The sequence below is a fragment of the Odontesthes bonariensis genome, chromosome 12, assembly GCF_027942865.1.
Source record: "Odontesthes bonariensis isolate fOdoBon6 chromosome 12, fOdoBon6.hap1, whole genome shotgun sequence".
Taxonomy (NCBI): Eukaryota; Metazoa; Chordata; class Actinopteri; order Atheriniformes; family Atherinopsidae; genus Odontesthes; species Odontesthes bonariensis.
In genome coordinates, this window is record NC_134517.1 from 19,294,374 (window position 1) to 19,305,417 (window position 11,044).

At 45.6% G+C, this 11,044-nt stretch overlaps 1 protein-coding gene across 2 annotated transcripts; it reads right to left on the reverse strand.

Moving 5' to 3' along the window:
- Nucleotides 1–714: 714 nt before the first annotated feature.
- LOC142396595 (uncharacterized) lies at nt 715–9,424 on the reverse strand. 2 transcript variants are annotated; one of them, XM_075479499.1, is made up of 8 exons: nt 8,699–9,424; nt 8,097–8,602; nt 7,501–7,574; nt 6,969–7,197; nt 2,833–4,826; nt 2,483–2,701; nt 1,867–1,998; nt 715–1,632 (listed from the first exon to the last, which is right to left on the reverse strand). In XM_075479499.1, exons 2-7 carry the CDS (start codon nt 8,440–8,442, stop codon nt 1,894–1,896), a joined length of 2,967 nt encoding a protein of 988 aa, XP_075335614.1. In that variant the 5' UTR covers nt 8,443–8,602; nt 8,699–9,424; the 3' UTR covers nt 715–1,632; nt 1,867–1,893. The 2 variants fall into 2 exon arrangements, with proteins under 2 accessions (XP_075335614.1, XP_075335615.1); XM_075479500.1 differs by having other exon boundaries at nt 6,969–7,194; nt 8,097–9,424.
- Between the last annotated feature and the right edge of the window lie 1,620 nt (nt 9,425–11,044).

The window sequence follows — 11,044 nt, forward strand, 5'->3', positions numbered from 1 at the left end:
AAGTCATCAAAAGCAGAATAAATCATGCTAATTTGATAGAAAAGACAGTTTCCGTGCATCAAGGAACTGGTGAACATAACAGCCTTCGTGCAGAAACGGAAGCAAACGAAGCCTCGAAAATTAATGCAAATACTTTCAACAGTTCCTCCCCAAAACAAAACTATTCACGCCAAGTATTGTTGACTCCAATTGTGTTGCTGCACCTCATGATGCACTTTTAGGAAAATACTGTACGGCAGGAAATATGGGCTTTTGTGAGCAGCATTAGAATGACAAGTTTTGTTTTTGCTCTCGCCAAAATGCCACCTATCATCGCTTTGGATTGTGTTGGTCCACAAACATCAGCTCTTCTTCTTCATGTGGTCGCACTTTGTTTTTCGCCACACATGTAGAAGTCCACGGATCTTGGCTCTTACGGCAGATGAAGTCAGTCGGTGACGGTGCAAAGAGATGAATCGTGTCTGAAACTCTCCCTCCTGGACTATGACTTCAAGTAACACCTGCAGTTTGCAGCAAACAGTCCGGACTCTCCGCTCGCAAATCTAACGTTCGGCACACAATCGTCTTCTCTTTGTATCAATCCGTTGCAGACTGCTGCACTCAATGTGACTACTGACTGAACAATGCCTCTTCACTTGGCTACACTTCCCCTCTTCCTTTCAGTTTAACAGTACGTTTCAAAAGATTGAAGAAAAAAAAAACCCAACGAGGATAGAAAAGGCAAAAATTTATTCAATCTTTTAACAGATGGCGAGAGACAGCTCATTTACTTCTCAAATTAATTTGTGGAACATAAACATCTCTGTATGTGCACGTTGCATTTACTCAGTAGGAGAACTTTTAAGCAAGTTTTTCGTGTCTTGCATGAGAGAGGAGGAAGAGATTAATAAAACATCTGTCGTGACGCGGTTGTCTTGATTACTATTAAGAAATTCACATTTAAAAACGAGACACGTTTCCCTTTTTAAAACCGGAAGCCTTAGAAAAGACAGTGGACTACAAATGGCCTGCAAATACACATGCAGTGGTGTCACCAGCAGATCGACAGCAAAACGACTAGTCAAGCCATTTAAAAGTTAGCACACCGAAGGACAAAGACCCACTGAGATACTCAAAGGACAAGGCTCACTCTTAGGACCCCCAGCTGCTTCCAACTTCAAGTATTCCCTCCAGCACTTGCATCGCTTCAAGTATTCCCGCCTCAGACTCCAAACCTTCAATTTCATTACCGTTTCTTAGGTTTAAAACATAAGCTATGATATAAGTGCACTCGACATTCATCTATACATAGAAAAATAAAGGTAACAATAAGTAGCAGTAATAGTTATAACAATCACTTTACATTTCATTTTTGTACACAACCGTGATGCTGAATCACTTTATATACCGTGGCATCGCATTCCCCGACCCCTGAGCGTAATGTTCAAGTAGCTACCGAAAAGCAAACGGGAACGGCAACCTTGGTTTGGTTATTTAAATAATATTAGAGATCACTGACATCGGCAAAGATTAGGATCTAGAGGAGTTTTGCCTTTCCACAGACCGTTGTGCTTGAGTGTGAAGGATGCGTTATGTACAAGCAGCTGATCAATCATGTGCCTCGCTGGTGGTGTGACGCCGTCAGCCTTCGTCCTGGAAAAACAAAAACAAATAAACAAACAAAGAAAAAACAGCTGTGAATAGGTGCTTCAAAAGGAATTTCAAAAGAAATTAACGAGCAAACGAGATCACAACGCACTACGGTGCGTTTATACAAAGTGAAGGTAACACACAAAGCCATCTCCTCCAAACAATTAAACCCAGGAGGCAGCTTCACATTAGCCAGGTGATGCACAAGTGACTGACTGAAGTGCTACTTTCACCCACCTCAGTCGCGGTACTTGAGCGGGCGCCTCAAGAACCAGCGGCAATGCAGCTCCGGCACTTGTACAACTTGGGGTCGTGGGTGCGGATGTGATTCCGTACATTCCTCAGTCGAAAGAACGTCTTGCTGCAGAGCTGCGGAGGAGCAACGGAGACGAGACTTTGAGTCAGTGGCACAGAAACAAGAGAAGAAGACGGCGGCTTTGGTCTGCACAGGTGAATTTGTCTCAGCTACGTTGTCATTTCTTTTAGCCACCCTAAGTGTGAAGTGAAAAGAAACCCCGTCCTGCGGGATGTCCGCATGACATTTTTTGGGGGATATTTCCACTCAGCGCCGACTGGAAAAAAAAAACAAAAAACAACCAAATAAATTCCTCCATGGCTTTCCGCTGCTGTTTCTGTTTCGTTTAGGATTAAATTTGCAGCACTTGGACCAGTCTTCGTAGCAAATAATCAATTCTTTGGCTGAGAAAACACAGGGAACTGGTCTGCAATTAGTTACCAGCTTCGTCCCTGCGCTGGAACTCCCTCAGCTGAAAAAGGGGTAACAGTCATCATCGTCATGTGACTTTAGTTTAAAAAAAATAAATAAATAAAAGGCTAGGAAGTCGGTGCTTACCGGACAGGGCCAGTGTTTTCCCTCAATGTGCCTGAGCCGATGCATTATGAGAGAATCACAATCCTTGTAGGCAGCCGGGCACTGAACACAAGCATGGGCGGCCTTTGGAACTTTGGGTGCCTGACTACGAGGTCCTCGAAGCTGCTTTAGGCGTGCTCGCCGTACGGCGTCCGGCATGGCGCAACTCCGGCCGCTCGGAGCATTGACTTTACCTTGGTGCTGGAGATATGATGAAAAGGAGGAAAATTCAGGATGAGTTTACACACATTTTGTAGCTTTAAAATCATTGTGGGCCATTTCCCCCCCACACACCGAGCATCATATAAATCACTGAACGCCCCAACATCTACCTTTGGCATGGTTCCTGTAGTTTTTGCCCCGGCACATCTGGCCAGGTCCGAAGTGGCGTTTCGAGAGTTTTTCCTGAGTCTCGGAGCCTGGCCTTGGGTCACTCTCCTCTCCTCCCGCTCCCTCTTCACCACAGGCACGACGGTCGGCCCTCTTGCTCTCAGGATCCTGTGGGGAGACTCCTCCGCCTCAAATTTCTCCCCGACCCGCGACACAGAGCGTGTTAAGCAGATGTCCACGCTCTCCTCCTCTTTCTTCAGTACTGCTAGGGGCCCACCTGCTGGCCGACAGAAGCTAAATAGAAATCCTGAGTCCAGTAGTTTGATGGGGGGCTTGCTCTGGCGTTTGCCCAGGTCTGGTGAGGGAGGATCGGGGAAAGGTCCAACCGGCACGGGATCTGCTGGTTCTTCTTTAATGGCTTTGTACAGAGGATGGTTGTAAATGGACGGTGGAGGCGCATGTTCTGAACACTGATGCCCATTAGGTTCAGTATCCTTGAGCTTTGGTCCAGGGACCATTACCCCTTTCAAACCCTGGCTTCCCACCTTTCGTCCTTCCTCTCTCGGCTTACATTTAGTTTTGTCCACTTCCTTTGTGGAGCCCCGCCTGAGTCTAGCCTTCGTGGTCGTTCGGCTGCTGTTGTAACGCAGCGTTTTCACAGTCTCTACAGAGACCGTTTTTCTGGCCTGTGTCCTCTGTAAAGGCGGAGATTTGAGAGGCGTGTGGACATGATGATTGTTTGATGAAAGCGTGAGACCTGAGATATCGTATTCAGCTGGTTCTGCTTTGATGCTGACTTTGTTTCTCGCGAGGCTCTTGTTGACACAGCGTCGCCGAGGTTGCTGGACATGAAGGTGGGCACCGTCGGTCATCCTCACCGACCGCCTGAGTTCCCTCCCCCCGAAGGCAGGCCTGGATGTTTGCTGGAACAGGTCTGGTAACACCCCTTTACTTCGCATGCTCCTGTCAGTGGGAGGAACATGCCGCTTGACATTTTTCCTCCTCTTGGCAGTGATCTGCTGTGTGTTGGCTGAGACCGCAGGCTTGGTCTTGACGGACTTGTTGAGGAGTCGAGTGCTAACAGGGCTACAGAGAGGAAGTGACAGAGCCATAGCCCCGTATGACAGGACTGGGGATGTTGAGCGGGGTTTCCGCCGTTTGGTCAGTGAATAGTTGTTGGCCTTCAACTTCCTAAGACGTTTCTTCTGTCTCCAGCCAATCAGATCTTCTGGTCTGGGGAGGAGAGCAGTCCTCTGTAGCCCCAGGACATTCATAAGTTTGTACTTCTCCTGTGCTCTTGCAAAATCCTCTTCATCCTCTCCGACATCCTCCACTTCCTGTTTAACTCTGACAGGGCTGCACGCGGTGACGGGCCTCGATCTCGATGTGCATGAGAGCTGGGCGATGGAATGAGATTTTCTGTTTCTTCGAGGCGTCTCTGACATGGGCAGCAGTCTCTGAACCTCCTTGGCAGCTCCAGGAGAGGAGCGGAGAAGACGGGTGTTGGGTGGTGATAAAGGTGAGTAATTCTTTGCCTGTGAAGTGGCGATGGCGTGGCGGGGGGTAGTGGTTTTTTTGGAAGAGGGAGATTTGAAGTCCATGAGCTTCATCCTGTGTGAGGGACTCAGGGGGAGGCCGTTATAGCCTTGGGATTTTGGCATTCTGCGCAAATTGTGCCTGGGACTTCCTTGTAACGACTCATCTGATGAATCCAGCGTTAGACTAAAGCTGTTGTTCATGTTCTCGGATCTTGAAAGCCCTGCTTTTTGCTGGCGATGGCTTTCATGACATGCACCAGCACGAGCTGAGGTAAGGTTCTTGGCAGGATGAAGTTGTTGTTCCTGCTCTTTAATGAGGGCAGAGCAGGCTTCCACAGCAGGCCACATGCCCAGGTGGCGAGCCATGGCACAGACCTCAGATAGGTCCTCCTGACGAACACACAGGGTGGAGGAGTAGGAGAAGTCCAGCAGAGACAGAAGACTGTCCTCACTGAAACCTGGTTGGAAACAGAAGACTTGGTGTTAGCAGATGATCCGAGAGACGGTGGGTTGAATGCGAGGGTAAATGTAAAAGTGGACATTAGAAGACAATACTCCTTGTTCACTGATCGTGGACACTTCAAATGAATGAAACTACAGCTCAGTTCCAGAGTCTGGATTCTCCAAGTCCGGATTTGTCGACTGGATCATAAACTGACAGGTCGGGCGCATCCCGAAGACTCTTCGATGCGGAAAGCAGTTCTACAGTAACGGCCAAGTTTCGAGGCAAACTGTTTTCATTCCAGAGAAAGAGGTCGTTTACACGCCGATCTGTTAATGTCGTGGCTGTACGACGTGTCGTTTCCACCTTGACATGAGCACAATAGTCACATCAAAATTCCTGCGATGTAGCAACGCAAAGTAAGTCGCATCTACCCACAAACACCGCAATGGAACTTTTTCACTGCTTGATAGCAGCAGGAGAACTCGCACGCTTCTCTTTTCCAATGGACCATCTACAAGAGAGGTCTCCCTGAGGATAATCTGAAAGAGGAAATAAACTCACAACAGAGAAGGGAGTCGATAACGTCAGCGACACAGTGGAGGGTCCACAGTGTTTTTTTCCCCTCAAATACTACTTTCATTTTTATTGTTATTGTTCCCCTCAGTTGTTCTAGAAGGATTCTTTACAAAATCGTCAAATCATCTCATGAGGATTCCTGTTGAAATATATACGGGATGTTACAGCAAAAATAAAAATACGGCAAATGTTTCCAGCGTTATACAGCTCTAGTTACCATGGTAACATATTCTGAACCCGTTTACGGGCAGGCGTCCCACGAATCATATCGGAACGCGTTCCCTGAGAAAAGTGTACGTCTTTGGTGACACTGATATCAGATATCAGCGACACAGTTGATACGATGATATCAGATGGCACCGCATGAAAGTTAACGCGACCACCTTCATGATTAATCTGTCATCAGCGGAGTGGATGAATCAGTGGATGACCCTTAGTTTCGGATCTTCTATACATTACGGCTTTGGACACAATGACCATTCGTTTGTCATGTTGTGATCAGCCTCATCGATGACACGTTCCTTGTGAGGATGACGTTAACACTCTAAAACTGGGTTAAATGTAGCTCATAGTTCATATTTGTATACAGGCTGCGGATACTGATGTGACTCACAAATTCACGTTGAAATAGTTACCCACACAAACCCAACACCGGGAAACAATTCCTGTACCATTCAACAAATCGTTAAGCTAATCGTTGGTCCAATATCTTTGACTTTACAGTTCACAACCTCGTCCACAGAGGGGGAGGGACCTGAAAGTTGTATCAGTACGAATTTTCCGACTTTAGACTCAGGATTTTGAAAACCTGCCGACGGCAGCTTTAAATGATTCAATTGATTCAAATATGTCCAAATTCCTCTTCTGCATAAACATTACGATCAGTACTGGCGTATATTCATACTCCTATACCGGGGATGTCCAAAGTCGGTCCTCGAGGGCCGCTGTCCTGCAGGTTTTAGATGTTGCCCTGCTTCAACACCCCTGATTCAGATTAATGGATCTCTTCAACAGATTGTTAAGTTCTGCACAAGCCTGTTAATGTTGTCTTGATCTGAATCAGGTGTGTTGAAGCAGGGCAACATCTAAAACCTGCAGGACAGCAGCCCTCGAGGACCGACTTTGGACATCCCTGTCCTATACCTTAGCAGGGTTAGAATGGTGGCTCCTTATTTACTTGTTGTCAAGGTGAATCATGTTTTCGGAGCTCCACTGATGATGGAGCAGTTTGCTCTGATTTCCCACTTATAGTCGTATACAAAAGTTAATAGTTCACTGTATCATTGCACTTTAGACAGGAGGCTGGATGATATTTAAATATTAGAACTGTGAAATTCTCTTTAAGCCAATCTAAAGTAAGGGTTGAGTTATGCTAGAGAAGAACTAATATGTCCAACAAAGTCAGAACTCTAAAGCAGCTCTGAATTGATCCACCTGAACACGGGGTGAAAATCTGGGAGGTATAACATTGTTTTAATACATGAATAACTCGTGAGGAGATGAGGTCTAAAAATTCAGCATCCTCAACTCAGGCAGATAGGTTCCTAAGTAAGCTTTCCCTTCAGGTGTCTGATCTTACCTGTGAGATCTATGTCTGCTTTCTTGCTGGAGTCCATTTCCATGAAGATTTCCTGAAAGTGATCGCTGACGGCTGCCAGGACGGCTCTGTGGGCCGAGAAAGATCGGCCGTTCGTCCGCAGGGTGATGTCGCAGAAAAGCCCCGCCTCCCGCTGACTCCTCAGCTTGCTCAGCACCTCAGCGCTGTGCGACGCCATCGTCTTTGTGACACATCTTCTGCCACCCAGCTTCTAGGAGACAAAGACGGCCATAGGTAGAAACAGACAGACATCATTAGAAAAAAAAAAAAAAAAAAAAAAAGTGACTCGCTAGAAAGCACTTGTCGAAGAGAAGTGATACAGAAAGAATAAGTGAGAACAAGAGAGAGAGAGAGAGAGAGAGAGAGAGTGTGTGTGAATTAAAATGTGCAAGATGCAGGAAAAACGAGGCGCAGCCAAAAACACGGAGGAGCTCAAAGTTTGACGGGAGGGAAAAGGCCTCAGGACGGCAGCAGTTGTCAGAATGGCCTCCGACTCCACAGTGAGCTTTCTTACCTGCAGTTTCTTACTCCGCTGACTCTGACACTCCGGACACCCGAGGACAAAGTCTCTGATATGGAAGTACATTCCTGTCGAGGAAACAGTTGCGCAAACATCAGAGATATTTGGGACGACTTCAAGCTGCTACTTTCAAACACTCGACACTCCGGAAGCAAACACGGCATTGGCTTTTCACCCCGGTTGAAACAGATAGAGCAGATAAAAACGCATTGTCTTTCAAATCAGAAGAGTTGAAGACGTCGACAGATTCCGAAACAACCAGGTCGCAGACACAGATGCCTTTGTGGCCGTCCTGCCTCCGATCTGCAATTATGTTTCAATTTAAGCTGTTTTCTGTCTCATGTTGATATGTCATTCTACCTCCATTCATTCCTTTTCTTCTGCATGATATTTTGGTAGTTTTATGTGTCTCTGGGATATGTGGAGTGTTATATTTCTGGGATAAGAGGAGGGGTGGGGGGGTGCCTTCCTGATAAACCTGTGTAGTTTGATATCAACAACGGGCTCTGTGAGAAGCTAAGCTGAGAAGATGATCTCAGACTAACTTGAACATGCACGAGATGCTGTCCCGTTAGGTCAGATGTACATACCCTCCCACCAGTAGTTTTCAGCCACGCATTTATACGTCTCTTCCAGGGAGAGGTGGCGCTGGCCAGGTCGCCGCCGGTGGAAGGTGGAGATGGCTTCAACTCTTCGGTCATCACTCAAGACCTCCCTGTAGTTGATGTAGCCCCTCTCCAGCTTCTTACGGTACAGTAGTCCGTCTATCATCTCGAAGTTGGGCGACCACCCAGCCGGGGATCCACGCCCCGTCGACTTCCCGACAGACTCCGTCTCACCGAATCCCTCCCGGTCTCCATCCGACCAGGGTTTGGACGGACAAAACGTCCCTGCGTTCGCATAATGAGCGCTAATGTGGGTGCAGTCGCCGGCCATTTTAATCACTTTTATATTCCGTTGTAAAGTAAATCCCCAGGGGTGAATCAAACTTTCCCCACCGACCCGAAACAAAGTCCACGTGGACGTAGTGACAGCAGGTCACAGACCACCAACCCAACAAACACTCTCTGAGACCCTGAAAACAACTAGTCTAAATCTGGTAGAAAAAAACAAACAAAAAACAAACTACAGTCAGTAAATCAAAGTTAACCGTAATATATATCTCATCATGGCTCACAAAACCATGTTTTACCTCAGCAAATGAACGATCAGCAGCCTTTCACAGGATGGTCCTGCTTTGTGTACGAGCTGTCAACGAGAGCATCACTCATCACTACCCAAACAACTGTGGCCAACATCCCAACGCATTAGCAGTCACAAGTCTCGTTCAAAAATACATCTTTCATGGATTTTTTTTTTTCTGAGCAATTTTCCGTCCTGTAGCGTTAAGCAACATCAATAGAAATATGTGACCGTTCATCCAAGTGTAGATAATAAAAGCAGCCAGCAGAGTATCGCGCCAACTGCCAAGCCAAGTGATGTAAAGTCTCCACAACGACCACGTAAACAGGCTTCACCGCGAACCTCTCACCGACAGCCCGTCTTCCATGTATTTCAAGGGTCGGGAGTGGCCTCCGGTGCTGGATGACGGCAGGCAGCCTCACCTCTGGCGTTAACTTGTGGTTTCTTTTCGTCAACTCGAGTCGGAAGCAACATGATGACGCAGCTATCAGCTAAGCATCGCCACTTGAACGATCTAAAAGCGAGGTTGTCTCCCCGAACGGCTCGAAATATCCAAAATAATCGCCGTTTCCCCCTCAAAAGCGAGCCAACGTGCTCCGGTTAGGCACCCATCATACTTCGCTCCGCTCTCGTTTCCGCAAAGCCAGTCTGGTGGTCAAATAATCCAATTTTTCTAACTCGTAACCTTCTGTTTGTTGCTAATCAGCAGACTAACCGAGCCAACTGCTGCCCGCCTTCATACAAAGACCATTAGCAGACGCTTTAAAGAGCCTCGGCCACGCAAATTCTGATTGGCTGATGGAGCTCTCGCTCCAACCAGTTCTCCTCCCTTGGCAGCAAGGTAGGTTGTTCAGTCACGATGCTAGTTTGCAAGAATTTGCTTCACTTGCTGCACAGTCAATTAAAACATGATACACATTTTTTTATTTACTCATAAAGTGCATGTACACATTTATAAAGTTTTATCCAGAGTCAAACCTTTAAGATAAAAGTGACACTATTTTGCTAGAACAAACATTACTTAATTAATATGTAAAAACGTGTGAGTTACAAACATTTCAATAGTCCATTCATTTTAAAAGAACCCTGACTTTACTTTTCACGAAAGACTTTGAAATTTCAAAAACCCTTTTAAGTAAAGGAAGCAATGAATTTCATCTACAAAATTTTCATATAACACTTAATGAAAAACTACAGTGTATATTACATTTTTACATACATACATATTTTTTTCTTTTCTTTTTACCATTGTCGCATTTCAAATCCCCTAGTTAACACAAGCAACTACATTAGATTGCCCAAAACAACACTGTTCAGGATTATAAACACTCTAATCAAAAGGAAAGGGGGATTTAAAATGATGTCTGAAAACTTCTTCTATAGTTACTGAATGCTTGTATACGTTCTTGGATTTATGACAGATTGAATTCTTTGAGGACTTCACCGATGGAAAAAAAAACCCCCAAAAAAACAATATTCTTGACCTCAGCATCACCGAACCATTTACTGATGGATGGACTCAAATTGTGTCCAAAATTTCATTGCCCGCCTGTACATTTAATGTGAAGGTAATGACTGCCACCTCCGCTGGTCCTTTACCTGACGCTGACCTCATCATCAATCAGTGATTGAGGAAATATGCTCATTTTCCTTAGGCTGTCATCTTTAAATGCTTCTTTGGAAAAAGTTCAAGCATCCTTGTCCAGTGCAGATTGGTGATTCATCCCTGAATATCACTTTCAATCGATCATCCACAGTCCCAAATTGTTTTCTTCTCTTAAAGAGTTAGTGATGGTTTACATGAGGCTTTTCTGGATGAAAATCCCTTTCCCTTCAGACAGTTTGTCACAGTTTGGCCATAGACACTGACTCTTGTTTCTGCCCATTTGTTTGAAATTTCTTTTGTTGTGTCTTTTCTATTTTCTGGCATGTTTCTTTGAGATGCACAATGGTACACTGGTTTCAAACAATGGCTGGCTGGAATGTTCTTGACTTTCCTTCCCTTTGTAATTTTTTTCTGCCCAAACTGACAGTACAATGCAGACGAGTATGCTTCAATTATTTCATGGTTTGGTTTGAAGTTTTTCTAGTTGAAAAAATGCATTTGGTCGTCACCCTACATCTTTGTCTGTTTCTGAGACCAGGCAAATATCTCTTTGATTAATCCGTCATTCCTGATCTTTTCGATGTTCACTCTCAAATTGTAGTTATGCTCTCATGTTCTTTTGGGACATAAGAGGCCTGTTCCCTGACACAAATGTGCAGTTTCTTTCTGATTGCAGTTGCAGCACTTTTTACGCTAGCAACTGTAAGAGTTGCCTGCGCATCCTGTGATGACATTGTTTTGCTGAAGACC